We start from the raw sequence: 15,666 nt of genomic DNA, 5'->3' as shown, positions 1-15,666 counted from the left end.
ATGTTACATTTGCTCATAGATTTTTATTCTTTATTAATTTTTTTTTAAAAAAAATGTCTTAATTTATTATTATTATGTATCATATTTATTTTTTAATCATACGTGACTTCATTATTGTTTTCTTCGGAAAGTACCCCGAGTAGGATGGGGACATAAAACGTCTACACCACAATGTAATTTTTCTTTTAAAAAAAAAGTTTCATAGAAAGTTTTATTGAACTGTCATCCTTAAAATTAAATTAATAATGACTACGGAAATCAATAAATTTATGTCATTAGATTGATAGAAATAAAACAAATTTATCCACGCTTTACACATGCAACGTGATATCTAAAATTTTCGATGAGAGCGGACAAATTCAATAAATTTGAAAAAATATACAATAAATATCATATATTATCTTTATATGTTTTTTACAATAACACTCCCAAATTTTATATTTTGAAAATACTGAATAATATTTTTATTATTAATTGTATCAAACACGTATGATACCAAATAATTATTTGATCATCTTTCAACCAATTACGAGGTGATGTTTTAATAATTTTCATTATTCAAAAAACGATATCTACAGTTGATTACAACGGATATATAACAAAGCTAATTTTCAAAGTAAATATATCAAATGAAATAATTGATGTTTTTTTTTCTATCGCTAATTTCTGCAACATCAGAAAATTGATTGCTACTTCATATCTCCAATAAATACATGATGTTGGTGCTCAAAATGTGCTAACTCAATTAAAAAAATCAGATGATAAAACTCAATCGAATTATAGTAATTTTTCTTATTAGTTTTGCGTCAACTTTAATAATATTAATTAATAGATATGTGCACATCGATTTTGAATTTTAAAATATATTTATAATTACTATTTCTTGTCTACTTTTATTTTTATTATTATTACAAGTAATCGATAATCTAAAAATTTAAAAAGCTAGATAACGATAAGTTGAATTTAAAAATATCTGAAATAGTGAAATTGGAAAACAATTGTAATAATATTAGAATTTAGAAGAAGGCCAACAAGGGTACGGAAGCAAAAGGGCCCCACTTGTTATAGCTTGGTTGGTTGTTTTTAATTAGTTCATCTTCATCAATAATCGATTTTTTGTAATCAGTCAATGCAATTTCTTCTCCGTGGATCACAGTACTGCTAGCCTAGATGGCGGTTTCGAATGTCTTGGCTGCGGACGAGGACGAGGAGTCGCCGGCGTTGCTGGAGGAGCCGCTGCTGCTACGGTACCAACAGCAGCGCCAACAGGAGGAGTCGATGCGCCTGCGCCGATCGCAGTCTAATACGTCCTCTCAAGTTGCCATTGTTGGCTCTGATCTCTGTCCAATTGAGAGCCTTGATTACGAGTAACCTCTCTTGTTCATCTACAATCTCCGTTTGTATGCGAACGCGGATGCTTCTGTGGGATTGGTGTTCGTATGTGTGTGTGTGTATTGCTTTGCACTTTTTTACAAGTGTGTGACAAATATTTTCTTGATCTCGTCGATGCTGACTCAATTCTATGTTTTTTTTTTGTTTTTGGATAAAAGAAATATGTGAATCCTGTGATGGGATAAAATCGTTTTACTTTCGGCTGCTTTGTTATTTGATGGAAATACTAGTCTTAATCAAATAATCATGCCGCGATAATGTCATCATGTCAAAAATATGATTGTTAAGGTAATTGTTTAAAAGATTTATACCACATAACTTGTTCTTATCGGTTGAAGCTTTGGAACTACATGCAAGGTGATTTTGTCACTCATTCCTTCCTGTTATTTTGCCAGAGGTTCCTTTCAATGTTGTTAATGAGAATGATAATTTCTGGGAACAATCACGGGTTCATGTTGGAATATGTTTATTTTTTGTATTCAGGACTGATTAAATTTCCTTAAAATGCAATGACTAATGAGGATATTGTTTTCCATTGTGATGTAAAACATTTATTCAAGTTATAAGTTTTGTAGCATTATTCCGTTGATGAGGCTTCGTGCATGTAAGTTCATTTTTTCGACTTGATAGCATTGCCATGTCTTGTCCCTGAAAGAGAGGTTGCTTTGTGGCCTGATAGAGTTTAATGAGTCCACAAACATTTAGCTTTATCCATATCATTTTAATATTGATTATTGGAGGAAATGCTTGTTATTACGAATCCTTGAATCGCTTCCCCTTGTACCACGTGATTCCTTTCTCATTTCTTTTTTGTTATGAATAATTTGATCACAATAATACATCCTTATCAAAAAGAGAATTTAATTTAAGAATCATTGACCGTGTCATGTTGTTTGCCTATACTCTTGATGATTTTATGGCAATTCATGGTCTAACTGAAGTAAATTTTCGTGTAGGACCATAGAAAACGATTTTTTCAAACAAGATTGGAGGAGCAGAGGGAAGATCCAGATATTTCAATATATACTCATGAAATGGATATTTTGTTTTCTTATTGGAGTTATAGTCGGTCTACTTGGGTTCTTCAACAACCTTGCTGTAGAAAATATAGCTGGAATCAAGTTTGTCGTTACCTCGAACATGATGTTGGCCAGAAAGTAAGAATCTTGGTACTTTTAACAATTTATATATGATGTTGGACATAAAGTTAGAATCTTGGTACTTATGTTTGCATAAAGATTTTATAATAAGTTTTGGTTTATTCAATAATATAGATTTCAGAATGATAATTTTCTTCATGTGAATTGATAAAAAATTTCAACTTCATTGCTGCTATTTGCTTTGTTAGCCTGCAGGTATCTAAATTGCTGGAGGTTACTTCATGTTTTGCTTTTGAAACTTTTAAACCTATAGCTATGTTATAATTAATAATTAATTTTCCATGGTATCTGGGCATTATTATTTTTGTTTGCTTCTTTCCTGCCACCTCTCTCATGTTTTGTAGGTTTTGCATCTGAACTAATGCATATATATCGAGTTTGGATCAGGTACATGGTGGCTTTCCTTGTATTTGCATCGTCAAATTTTGGATTGACATTGTTTGCGTGCGTGATCACTGCTTTTATAGCACCTGAGGCCGCCGGTTCAGGAATACCAGAGGTTAAGGCTTATTTGAATGGTGTAGATGCACCAGCAATATTTTCGTTGCGAACTCTGCTCATCAAGGTACCTTCGGATTTGAATATTTGGGTTTAAATTACCTTGCTTCTTTTTCTCTATCTTCCTATTTCTCTCTCTGCCTCTCATTAGGAATTTGTGTAATTGGGAATTTATCAACAACTCGTTGAGGATATCTGGAATCGGTAGTTAGTTGTGAACATGAAAATTATGTTTAAGTGAAATAAGGCTACAATTCAAATTGCTTAGGTCAAGTGCCTGATTGGCATCTCTTCAGTCCTTCAGATCAACACAAATTAATATAAACTTGTATTAGTTGCCAAAAAGAATATTTTTGGCGCTGATAGCACACTCCTCGTAATAATATTCATAATTTCAAAGGGATGTGCCGCTTATATCTTGCTGAAGTGTTTTCCAAAAGTTTTCTTTGTTATTCTGGCTGTTTGATCGCAGTTTTGGCAGGATCCTTTTCCTGTGGGTACATGATAAATCTCCAATTACGTTTCCCATTGTTCACAACTTGCCGTTATTACAAAGAGACACTCTTTTTCCAGTTATATGCTTCATCCTCAAATATTGTTGGTAACACTCTTCGGCTAGTTTGCAGAAAATGTTGTGACACAGCCTTAAACGTTTGGCTGAAGCTCATTCTACCTGTTTCACTTTGAAATATTACTTAATTAGAAATTATATCGACATTCTTCCAATTTGTGCCAAAGCGTTGGATATTGGCACCCAATGCAGCCTGCGCCTGGGCTTTGGGTGTACGTATAGATATAATGCTTTCAAGTTTCAGGCAATACAGCCAATTCCCCGCTCTATGACTAGGAAAGTTTTGTTTCGAAAAGGTTCTATAAGCACGTGTTTTCAACAATCATTCTTTATGCTTCTTAGCTAGCCAATGCTGTCTTTCACTGAGATTCAGAAGACATTTTTCTGCTTGTTTAGTTAGTTCAACTTCCCTAGGACTTCTCACCCCTCTGTAACAATTGAGCCACTGTTCTCCAGTTCCAGATCATTTTTCTTTTCTAATCTTCCTGTGCAACCCCAAAGATTCAACCCACCCTTTTTGTGAATACCCTTCTTAAGCATCAAATTGTTCAATTCTAAGTGTGTGAAGGAACAAAAGTCTGAGAAGTTTTTATTTTTCTAGCCGGAAAAAACTGACATGACCATCGAATCCATGCTAGAATTATTAGTTCTCTATTGTCAAGAGAAGGAGACCATACATGCTATTGAAGCTGTCATTCTATCATCATCAATAACCTTACGGAGTTTATAATCAAGCTACTTGGGATTTGCTACATTTGTCTCTCTTATTCATCGTGCTGAGTTTGAAAAACAGAGTTTCTGTTGTCTCCAAATCACCTAAAGTTTCTTGATGACTCCATTCCAAGTTAATTTTACGCCCTCTTCAATTTTTATGTCTACTGTTTATAGTTCGTTTTATTTTATCCGTACTGGATTTCATGATCGAATTTCAATATGGTTCCAAAATGCTATAATTAACAATGTGCTAACTGAAATTAGGATCCGAATGATGTGCACATCACTTTAACCATATTGCATAACTTAATCGGCAATAGCTGGGTTATGTTCGATATTGTCAAATTAATTTTAGAAATAGCTTTTCAAAGTTTTCTGAAAAGTAACTTTTATTTGGAAATTTGTGGAGCTGATGTGATGTTTGTTATTTGAAAATGTGTTTGGTTTTAGATTTTAAATGTGAGATATTATAAAATTTGAGGATGCATTTTTTAGGAATGATATGGACCATATGGTAAGTGCGAGAGCTAGTTGATTTTGAGAGGTAATGAGATAAAACAGCTGGATTTTGTGAAAAATAATCTCTATCGAAAAGCCAAATAAATGAAACCTATGGCTTTTTTTTAAAAAAAAAAAAGAAAAACAAATTCGTATGATTAAATTGTACTTCAAAAGTGAATAGAGACTCTTTGTGTAGATTGATAATTGCTTTAGATATAATATCCAGTATTGTCAAGTGTTCTTCAAAATTTTCAAATATCTTCATGTCCACAGATTGTTGGAAGCATATGTGCTGTGTCATCGTCTCTTAACATTGGAAAGGCAGGGCCAATGGTTCATACAGGTTCCATCGTAGCTGCACTAATAGGTCAGGGTGGGTCAAATAAGTTTGGGTTGACCTGGAAGTGGTTGCGGGTTTTCAATAATGATCGAGACAGGCGAGATCTTGTTACATGTGGATCTGCTGCAGGAATAGCTGCTGCATTTCGTGCTCCAGTTGGTGGTTTGTTGTTTGCTCTTGAGGAATTGACATCTTGGTATAACTTGAAGTCTTGACTTATGTCCTTAAGCTTTCCTTGAGTCCAGACTATAGATAAGGATTTATGTTGGTGTTATTCGTAGAATTAAAGGTGCTAGTTTCTTCTCACTCATCTAGGATTCTGGATCGATGTTAAAATTTCCATACATAAGGTTTCTTAAGTTTCCCTGTTGGTTTTGCCTCATTAGCTTTAAGATTGATGCATAAGGTTGAGTTGGTCAATATACTCCCTTCTATATCTCTGAAAGATGCAATCATGCTAGGCATTCTGATTGTACGCCACACATGTTATCTATGTCGCTACTTATTAAATTAAAAATTTCAAAATGTTAGGATAGAGAGGATAGGAAAACTTTGATAAGAATTTTGTTTTTCTTGTTTATGCTTCTTTGGGTGGAATTTTGTTTGTTATTTGTGGCATTCTTAACATTCTTGTTTAATTGATTGATTATGCTTCTTTAGCATGTATTTGATGTCATGTTTCTATCTTTGTCGTAAATTCTCTCTATATTTACAAAGTAAATTTCACATTTTTGGTAATTCATTTATTATTCATGCATTAATGGAAAATGTTGCAAATTTTTTTTTTTATCTGGTATCTTATTCTTAAAGTTCTAGAGGTGTAATCATAATTGCCTACCAAAACTTAAAATATCATAATTTCCCAGAAAATTGTAAAACTGCTGTTTTACCATGACTTTGAAGTGTCTTGTTCCATACTTCCTTCGTCTTCGTTGATTAAGTTGGTTCTGCCAGTGTTCCGACTCTTTCCATTCTTACCAGCAACATCATCCATATTGGTTATCTCGTCTCTGTTCTTTACCTCTTTATTTATTTATTTTTCAACTTTTCCTTACCGGTTACATTGTCTCTGCTGCTTGGTATTATCATTATTTTGGTCGACTTAACTGCTTCCATTTAATTTCATCTTTAGCCAACTTTCAATTATTTAATTTGAAAACTTTGGGGCCCTGGATTAATTTAGCAATTATCTATAAATTAAGTAAAAATCAATTTTTTGGTACATATCCTTTTAGCAATTTGGTAATACCAAGTCCTATTGGAGTTGCAAGTGAAAAAATGGTTTATTAACCTATGATGACGAATATGTATGTGAACATGAGAATTGGGAAGGAGGTATATGTAACGGTAAACAATGTGTGGTTCTCAGAATGTATTATATCGGTGCTGCTAAGATTAGTTATACTTGACTTTCTCTGCAGGTGGAGAAGTGCTCTGCTGTGGAGAGCTTTCTTTACTACAGCTGTTGTTGCAATTGTCCTTCGAGCTCTGATTGATGTCTGTTTGAGGGGTGAATGTGGACTGTTTGGTAAAGGGGGTCTCATAATGTTTGATGTCACCTCAGCAAATATATCCTATCACCTGAAGGATTTACCTCCCGTTCTTCTTCTTGGAGTTATTGGAGGCATTCTTGGAAGTTTCTACAATCTTTTACTCAATAAAATTCTCCGAATCTATAGTGTGATAAATGAGTATGTGTTTGCTTTTGATTCTTTGATTTTCTATCCGATAGTGAGGTGATTAAGTGTCCCATTTAATCCCCTAACCTGTACTTCGGGATTTGTAATTGTTTCTTCTTTGTCTGTGTCAGGAAGGGAATTGCTTACAAGCTAATTTTGGCTTGCTCCATCTCCATTTTCACTTCCTGTCTTCTATTTGGACTGCCATGGCTTGCATATTGTCGTCCTTGCCCATCTGATACTTCAGAGCCTTGTCCAACAATTGGCCGTTCTGGAAATTACAAAAAGTTTCAGTGCCAGCCCGGTCACTACAATGATCTTGCCAGCCTCTTTTTTAATACAAATGATGATGCTATAAAAAATCTCTTCAGCAAAAACACAGACTCTGAGTTTCATCTTGCATCGATGTTTGTTTTCTTTGTCACATGCTACATTCTCAGCGTTATCAGTTATGGTATTGTAGCTCCTGCCGGCCTCTTTGTGCCTGTTATTGTGACAGGTGCAGCTTATGGACGATTTGTTGGAATGTTAGTTGGTTCTAACTCGAATCTCAACCATGGCCTATTCGCAGTTCTTGGTTCTGCTTCTCTTCTTGGGGGGACTATGAGGACAACAGTTTCCTTATGTGTAATTATTCTTGAACTCACAAATAATTTATTACTGCTACCACTTATTATGCTCGTTCTTCTCATCTCCAAGACTGTTGCTGATGCATTCAATGGAAATATATACGACCTCATTGTGACATTAAAGGGTTTTCCTTACTTAGAATCTCATGCTGAGCCGTATATGAGGCAATTGACAGTAGGTGATGTGGTTACCGGCCCGCTTCGGATCTTCCATGGAATCGAGAAAGTAGGTAATATAGTCCATATCCTCAAAACCACAAGGCACAATGGATTTCCAATTGTAGATGAGCCCCCATTCTCTAATTCTCCAGTTCTATTTGGTTTAATCCTCCGCTCTCATCTTGTCACACTATTAAAAATGAAAATTTTCTTGCGAACCACGGCGCTTGTTGGCTCATATGCCTCTACACAGTTTTCGGCTGATGATTTTTCGAAGAAGGGATTGGGCCATTGTGACAAAATTGAAGATGTAGATTTGTCCGCGGAAGAGATGGAAATGTTCATAGACTTGCACCCCTTTACTAACACATCACCGTACACTGTTGTGGAGACCATGTCGTTAGCTAAGGCTCTCATTCTTTTTCGCCAAGTTGGTTTGAGGCACCTGTTGGTTATTCCCAAGATAACAGACGTAAGACATTTTATTTTATAACTGACACACCATTTATTGATCCTTGTTCTCTTTTTCTGGTAACCATAAACAATATCATTTTGACGTAATTTTGGTCTACATATAACCCATTTTCCTTTGCCAGGTAGTCTAAAAAACATAAGTTGGGCATTCATGAGTATGAACATATTTGCCTTCATGCTAATCTTCCTTTGACACATGTTGAGAAACAAAATGCCTTCTTAATACTCATGCTAATCTTTGTCATTAAATGTAACTGTTTTCTTGGAAGTTCATTGATTTCTAAGCCTATCATGATTCAAGAGCATGTATTTTATTTTCTTGTGGGGGCTGTGACTCAAAATTATTTGTGACCATCTTAGTCCATATGGCTAGTCATGATGTTTCGATCGAGCATATTTACTTTCATGGGTGTTGATGTCCTTGTTGGATACATATAATTTAAGTTTAATATTTTACTTTCATTCTTTTTATTAAGGTGCCATTTGTTTTTTTATATTTTTTTGCAGAGAGTTCCTGTTGTTGGTATATTGACTAGACATGACTTCATGCCAGAACATATTCTTAATTTATACCCAAATTTGGAGACCAGCAGATGGAAAAGATTGAGATTTCAGTTGCCTCAGACGCGTAAGCCTATCTAGGGAATTGCAGTTAATCCCACGAGTGTTTTTGAAGCTCTACGAATCACCTTTGATTTGAATCAAATGATGCACCAATCTCTTCTCTTTCTTGGATTCAAGAGCAGCATAAAGACACCTTCATTCTCCATCTGTTGGCCTGGTATGCATTCAGGTCTGGCAAAGATGCCAGTCTCTAATTATGTATAGGTACTATGATTTTTTTTGGTTTTATTATTATTTATTAAAATAAAATGAAATGAAATAAAATAAAATTAAAATTATATAAATTGACACCATCCAACTGTATCATATTATTTTCGATCACATTTATGGAGAAATCTACGAATAATGTGGTTCTGAACATATGTCTAAACGAGAAAAACGTAAACCATACAACTCTGTATATCATCTTGCTCCATGAAGCAAAATTCCTCAAACTCCTTAGCCCTTTGGGAGCAAATCTCAATGACCAGATGAATCGAAGCCAAAATCGCTCGGCTGTTCCCCTAACTGGGACATTGGATGTAACAAAGGGAATAGTATCACAACCTCACGATCAGTAAGAGAATGGCTCAACATTCTGTGGGCCGTGCTTCTATTGTTTCACTTCAATTCTTTTTCATTTTTACGAAGTGTAATGTAATGTCACTTGGACCTTGTCGTACAGCTGGCATCACTAAAATAGAAGTTTAGGTCTGTAAACTACTTGTAAGCCACTTGAATTAGCCATCTGGGTGGCTGTTTTATGCGAATTCCATCAGTCCACATGCCTGAATATCTCTCTCTGTCCATGCATCTGTCTTTCTTTTCTTTTTGCAAATGCTTTGGGGAATCAACTTTAGCATTTATCTTGACAATATCTTCAATTCAATAGTCCAAAGCGTTTCAGGTGTTATCTGGTGACTCAACACTTCATTGGTGATATGTTTATCGAGTTAGATTTCTGTCATACTAAATGATTTTTACATTTACGGAATCACGAGCATAAATATCGCCTTACCATATACTGAGAAACATGTTATACCCAAGAGTGTCGTTCATTCTATTTCAGTATTTCTCCTTAGTTGGCAGAAACAACATCAGTTATAATGCTCCTTTTAAAGACAGATCTAAATCACTTGCTGTCGGTGTTAGTTTGCGAGCATGTTCTGTGCAATTTTTAGCATGCCCAGTTTCCGTAAAGTTTTTACCGGATCATTTTACACTTGTGCTCGAGTCTAGCTCGAGCTTTTGTCTCCATTTCCTGTAAGATATTTAGTGGGGAAGTTTGTCCGGGCTAGAGTTTAAAGAATAGAGCTAGACCCCTTTTACACACATATTTAATCGATTGTGTAAGAAGATCTTGGTGCATGATACTAATATTTGAAGTAGTTTTCAATTCTTTTTGGATCCATGCCCTCGTGGATCCGTTAAATTTTTTATAATTTTTACTCACTGTTACATAAATACAAGAGTTTAACTTGTAAGAATGTGTCGCTGCTCAAATACCATAACAAGTTATTTAGTTCAACTAGCAGCTACACCTTTACGAGTATAATAAATATGGTTTAGATGAATAGTTTTCGTAGGTTTCAAAACAATCCATATGGATTGGGATAAATATGCTAGCGGTGTTTTAAATGTTGCTGTCATTCTGAACCATGGGAAGGCAAATTGTTCTTCGATGGTTCAACATTCCCCATCTCGGGTTTTTGGCAAATGACAACCACTTGATCATTACTGGAATTAAACTCCCTGAAGTTAGCCACCCTCCCCAACTCTTCTACCTCCTCTATCACGAGATCGAGCCTCGCGACTGCCTCGACTAGCAAGGAGGCAAAGGCAGCAAATGGAAGTGCCTCCGAGAACTCGAGGCTCATGACTGAAATCTTGCTCAAGGTTGGCCTCAGCATCTTTTTTTCGGCCTCCTTCCCTTGCTCCCTTACCCTTTGCGACTTCCACTTGAGCAATGCTGATGTATCGGTTTTAACGCTCGATAGCAAAGCTCCGTAGTCCTGGGAAGACTTGTCTCTGGCAGTGGCCGCTGCCAAGGCGTACATGTTGGTCTTGGCGTTGTTGGCTTTGGATCCGAGAAAGAGCCTCGGTTGGGATTTTAGGGCGGTGTCTAAGTCTTGCAACGCCTGGTGTAGGTGGTCGGATAGAATCTCAGGCGAGCAATGGCGGTGGTTTTTAATACTTTCAGCTAGTTCCAATAATGCTTTGGTTACTTCTGCAGCTACTCGTACGCACGGGTCTTTGAAAAGGGCTCGAACCGACGGTGGAGTCTGATAATTATACAAGTTATGAATGAGTGAATAAAGAAGTTGAGAATAAATTCCTTTCAAAAAAAAGAAGTTGAGAATAAATGTTACATCTAAGTGTAGCACCAGTGAATCAATAAAACTAGACAAAGGTCATTCTTTTTGAGGTAAAACTCTATCAAACACTACCTGAGTAGTAATTTCTAGGTTTGCATTTGATTACGGTATTTTTCGTATAACTTGAGCTTATACTCTATCAGCCCAATCTTTTTGAGCTAGAGCAATTTGTTTGGAGAATTACGAAATTACTATTGAAGATAGTAAGGATAATCAATTTATCTTAAAAGTAGGTCTTTGTGAGTTAATATCAATTAGACGAGTCGATTAGTCTATATGTATATATTGGAAATTAATAATTTTTATGAGTCGAACGGATCAGATATGTCTCATAAAATTGATTCATCTCACACGAGTTTTTGTGTTATCTTAAAATGTTAGCGATTTAAGCAATATTTGAAAACGGTAATTACTCCAGTTGGTAGGCACACACTGGGAATACCCAAAAGTTGGATATTGTCCAACAAAATGCTACTAATCAAAATAATGAACCTGAATTTGAGTTTGAATGCATCCATGTAGAGCTACGATTGTATAACCGAAATGGCGAAGAACGTCTCCCAATTTGACGTACTGTTGCCATGGCAACCTGTAACAGTGTATTGAATGTGGTGGCTCCCAACTAGCATGCAATGCCTGTGCATATATTCATCAACAAAATGATCAAAAGAAAGATAAAGAAACTATCGCATATATCTCTAGTTTTGAATTTATGTGTATATATATATACCAGTGTCTCATCGATGGATTTTGAGTCCAGAACAGCTTTATAACCCTTGTAGATTGGATCCTCCAATGTTTTCTCTTTGTCTTCGTCTATTGTTTCATTTCTGAAATATTCATTCACACAAGCTGCAAATCGATGGGGAAAAAATGTATCATTCTTTTCCATCCCTTGTAATATTTATCATTGGGTTAAAATCAAAAGTTATAGTTCGTGATTACGGAACATCTCGTATAATTTGAAATGTAATTTGAGATGTAGAGTTGACACACATGTTACATATTGATCACTTTGTAAAAACGGTGATTGTTGTTACTCCTCATCAATCGGCAACCAATGATCGTAGAATTGAATCTTTGTTTTTGTACGAAAATCAGTTTGATCTATGCTACATCGAGAGTAACACTTTTGATGCATTTTACAAAAGATGTTCATATAAACATATAAATTATCAGAGAAAAAATAAGTATTGATGAACCTCACATTGTTGAACATCTTATATAAAAATACATCGAGAGTAACATATTGACTGTATAACGTAGAATGAAACACCAAAGTCTATGGTCTCATGAGATCCTAATTTTATGTGAGACACATACCTTCAATGGAATTTGCCAATCCTTGAAGCTTAGAAACAGTGGAATTGTGGAGATCTTGGCCAGACCAATTGGGGAAAACGAAGAGGCTCATTATGAGACAAATTCCACAGCCAATGGCGATCGTGTAAAATCTTTCGTGGGCCATCTTTAGCACATTATGAACTCGATAGCTGGAGACAGTAATCAGATTGAAGGTCAACAAAAATATCACAACTCCGTATTCGTAATTTTTCTTTATGTAGGGGAAAAATCTCATGTACGTAGCTGCTGCCCCTGTTTTCAATAAACAAAATAATTTCAATTAATTTCTTCTTCAACCAACCATCGCTCGACTTAAAATAATTAAATTCCAAGTTTTTGTCAAGTTACACACACACAAAGTAGCTAGGCATGGTAAGGATCGGATCCAACCGGTTCCGACCCCGATTAAACCGGTTTCGAACTATGGAGTGATGGAACCGGACCAATCCAATTGAAAGATCACATAGTATATACTACAATAAAAATCACATCAATCTGTATATATTATGCATACCTATAACAAAAACCGCGATCCCGATGAAGATAGCTCGATATACATGTTGAGTTTCTTGCGCGATATACTCGATCAAGAAAGCCAGTGATCCAGCCAACAATGTGCCAAGCCCTCTATTTAAACCTTTGCACAATGTTGCCCCTACACACCATATATAATTAATCATGTAACATCAAACTTAGATCATACTCAGATATAATAATTAAGAAAACGAAAATAATAAAATACAAACCAGCAGTGAACTCGAGAACCACAACGACAGTCATAACAGCCCAAATGGCGTTTTGTCCAATTCCTTCAAACAATGGTTCCATCAAATACAACATTGTAACCAACGTTAGAGAAAACCCCACTTTAAGTGAGTGAAAAACCCGACGCGGATCCTCTCGCCCGACTCGACATATCGTTTGCGTGGTCGAACCCGCAAAAATTCTCACTTTCTCAAGTGCTAAAACATTGGTTGTATATTTCTTGAAGCCATCAATCTTGGCTGTCCACTCCTTAGGATTTTCAATTTCCATTGATTAAAAATCACAATAAAGATTAATTTGTGGTGCTTAAAAAGAATAAGAAGGAAAAAAAAAAAGAAAGAAAATGGAGAGTTTGTATGTGCATGCAAGTTTAGTAATTTGAACTGGGGACACAATCTAATGCTAGGACATGGAGGCTATATACAAGAGAAAAGGACAAATGGACAATAGTAAAGGAAATATTGTATGGTTCAAATTTTGGCAAATTAACTAGTGGAAGAAAGCTAAGGTTCTAGACTTAGGCCCCGTTTGGATTTGGTAGACATTTTTTAAAAAAAACACTTTTTTAAGATATAATTTTTTGCTTTTGAAAAAACTCTAATTTTGACTTAAAAAAGTGCTTATTTAAGCACTTTTCTGGTCAACCAAACACTTTATTAAATGAAAAGCACTTAAAAAAGTATTTTTTTGGCCTGACTTTTGAAACCAAACGGGGCCTTAATTACAACATAAAGATTTGAGAAAATGTCCAAATTCATCTTCTTGTGGTGCATCTCACATTTCATGTACCTATTTCTGTTTCCTATGTGAAAAACCTCTTTAAAATTGTTTTTTTTTTTATAATACCCAAAATTATACATAAGAATTAGGCTACAACTCCAGTAATGAATAAACATGACACAAGTTTAAATGGAAAAGTTGCACTTAACTCCCACATTTTTATGCCTTGATTACGAATTTACAACTAATTAATATAACTTCTCATCTATAGTTTAGTTTCATGCATCATTTTTGTATCACCTGAGCCTCTACCACTACGTACATATATGAATAATCATCTACATTTATAAGAAAATAATTAACGAAACATATATAATTTGTGAGATGAGATCTTAATTAATTCCTTACATGGGAAAAAAAGTAAAAATTTGAATTTTAGCATTCACATGTACGTCTTTTTCTTTAATGTTTCCTTTTGGTTGATATATTCACATGAAATCCGGCTGCAGGAAATAAGTTTTGGGGTGATTATACTTGCTTGCCTACCACAACTAAATGTTGCAACCATAACAAATATTTTAGAGGTTAATATGTTTTAGCTAGCGCCTAGCTGTATACTTATAAGTCAAAAGCATTACATAATTGCATGCGCACTGTTCCTGATTCTTGTGTTACGAGGACAATATTTCTTCCCTTTTCTTCTCTCGTCATAAATTTCTATGGGTCAGGTCTCATTTGAGACGATTTCAAAGATCTATATTTATGAGATGAGTCTATCTCATTTCATGTATCTATAGAGCGACCAAAAGTAATTCGTTTACATAAAAAAAAAAAAAAAGTAATTATGAGTCGAGGTCGAGTTGAAGATCCGTATTACAAAATAATTAATATGTGAAAATTTTACAAGAGTTTCTGTGATTTCTCTAAGAGAGGACAATATTATGATTTCTGCTCTTTTTTCATACTAAATAAATGTTATTTTTGAAAAAAAGGGGAAGATTTTATTTAAAACGAATTAAAAACAAGGAAAAAAATTGTATTTTTGGTTTTGTATATGTCTCTTGAGATTTTGATTTTTTGTATTGTCAAATTTCAGTCTTAGTTTGTTATCTTTGTTTCTTCTTCTTTTTCTTTTTTTGTGTTTTAGTCATTTTTTCAATGTGACGTATGTAGTGCCACATCAAAATTCCCAATTAAAAAGTTCAAAACTTCCAAATCGAAAGATACAATAACAACATTGAAATTTGATGACACGAAAAACCAAAATAAAAAAAAACAAACATACATGACAAAAATATAATTATTTTCCTTAAAAAAATATCCTAGTAATAATTTTTTTTGCCGAAAAAATGGGTTGTGTATTTGTTCATACGAAATCGGGAAGTTTGGTGGCTGATATTCACAAGTTGTTCATGTAACACCCTGAATTGTCATCATATAATTAATATTCCCTAATCGATGCTATGTCTAAAATAAGCAAAATATATATATGTTTTAATGGCCATTCGAGATTTCATTGGATTTTTGCTTAATGTCGAGTAGAATCCACTAACGGGGTATGGACTAGCCACCAATCTATCTATCTATATATATGATTGTGTAATATATATAATACTGCCAACATTTTTAAATCACAATTGATCACCTCGATTCCCACTTACTACGGATTCACAAACCCAAGAAAGAGCAAGAACAAGTGTCACAGCGCACGGGTAATTCAATGTTAGATTGAGGATCATATT

General features: G+C 34.7%; 2 protein-coding genes across 3 annotated transcripts; one reads left to right on the top strand and one right to left on the bottom strand.

Moving 5' to 3' along the window:
- Positions 1 to 1,071: 1,071 nt before the first annotated feature.
- LOC140887150 (putative chloride channel-like protein CLC-g) lies at positions 1,072 to 9,503 on the top strand. Of its 2 annotated transcripts, XM_073294216.1 has the most exons (7): positions 1,072 to 1,367; positions 2,349 to 2,549; positions 2,940 to 3,117; positions 5,110 to 5,372; positions 6,598 to 6,867; positions 6,987 to 8,115; positions 8,625 to 9,502. In XM_073294216.1, the coding sequence occupies exons 1-7, from the start codon at positions 1,171 to 1,173 to the stop codon at positions 8,757 to 8,759; spliced, it is 2,373 nt and encodes a 790-aa protein (XP_073150317.1). In that variant the 5' UTR covers positions 1,072 to 1,170; the 3' UTR covers positions 8,760 to 9,502. The 2 variants fall into 2 exon arrangements, with proteins under 2 accessions (XP_073150317.1, XP_073150318.1); XM_073294217.1 differs by lacking the exon at positions 1,072 to 1,367 and having other exon boundaries at positions 2,455 to 2,549; positions 2,897 to 3,117; positions 8,625 to 9,503.
- A 670-nt stretch (positions 9,504 to 10,173) lies between these two features.
- On the bottom strand, positions 10,174 to 13,474 carry LOC140887151 (aluminum-activated malate transporter 12-like). Its single transcript, XM_073294218.1, has 6 exons — positions 13,186 to 13,474; positions 12,954 to 13,094; positions 12,419 to 12,691; positions 11,826 to 11,947; positions 11,588 to 11,731; positions 10,174 to 11,002 (listed from the first exon to the last, which is right to left on the bottom strand). The coding sequence occupies exons 1-6, from the start codon at positions 13,472 to 13,474 to the stop codon at positions 10,367 to 10,369; spliced, it is 1,605 nt and encodes a 534-aa protein (XP_073150319.1). The 3' UTR covers positions 10,174 to 10,366.
- Between the last annotated feature and the right edge of the window lie 2,192 nt (positions 13,475 to 15,666).

Source organism: Henckelia pumila, chromosome 3 (assembly GCF_033568475.1).
Source record: "Henckelia pumila isolate YLH828 chromosome 3, ASM3356847v2, whole genome shotgun sequence".
In the NCBI taxonomy this organism is placed as follows: Eukaryota; Viridiplantae; Streptophyta; class Magnoliopsida; order Lamiales; family Gesneriaceae; genus Henckelia; species Henckelia pumila.
The sequence above is the reverse complement of the archived record's forward strand: the minus strand, read 5'-3'. Positions and strand labels throughout refer to the sequence as shown.

Excerpts from the sequence above, each read along its gene's own strand:
- LOC140887150 (XM_073294216.1), top strand. The coding sequence starts at position 1,171 with ATGGCGGTTTCGAATGTCTTGGCTGCGGACGAGGACGAGGAGTCGCCG. Across the intron at positions 1,368-2,348 it reads ATTGAGAGCCTTGATTACGA|GACCATAGAAAACGATTTTT; the intron begins GTAACCTCTCTT and ends ATTTTCGTGTAG. Across the intron at positions 3,118-5,109 it reads TGCGAACTCTGCTCATCAAG|ATTGTTGGAAGCATATGTGC; the intron begins GTACCTTCGGAT and ends TCATGTCCACAG.
- LOC140887151 (XM_073294218.1), bottom strand. The coding sequence starts at position 13,474 with ATGGAAATTGAAAATCCTAAGGAGTGGACAGCCAAGATTGATGGCTTC. Across the intron at positions 11,732-11,825 it reads AATCCATCGATGAGACACTG|GCATTGCATGCTAGTTGGGA; the intron begins GTATATATATAT and ends ATATATGCACAG. Across the intron at positions 11,003-11,587 it reads GCATTCAAACTCAAATTCAG|ACTCCACCGTCGGTTCGAGC; the intron begins GTTCATTATTTT and ends TATAATTATCAG.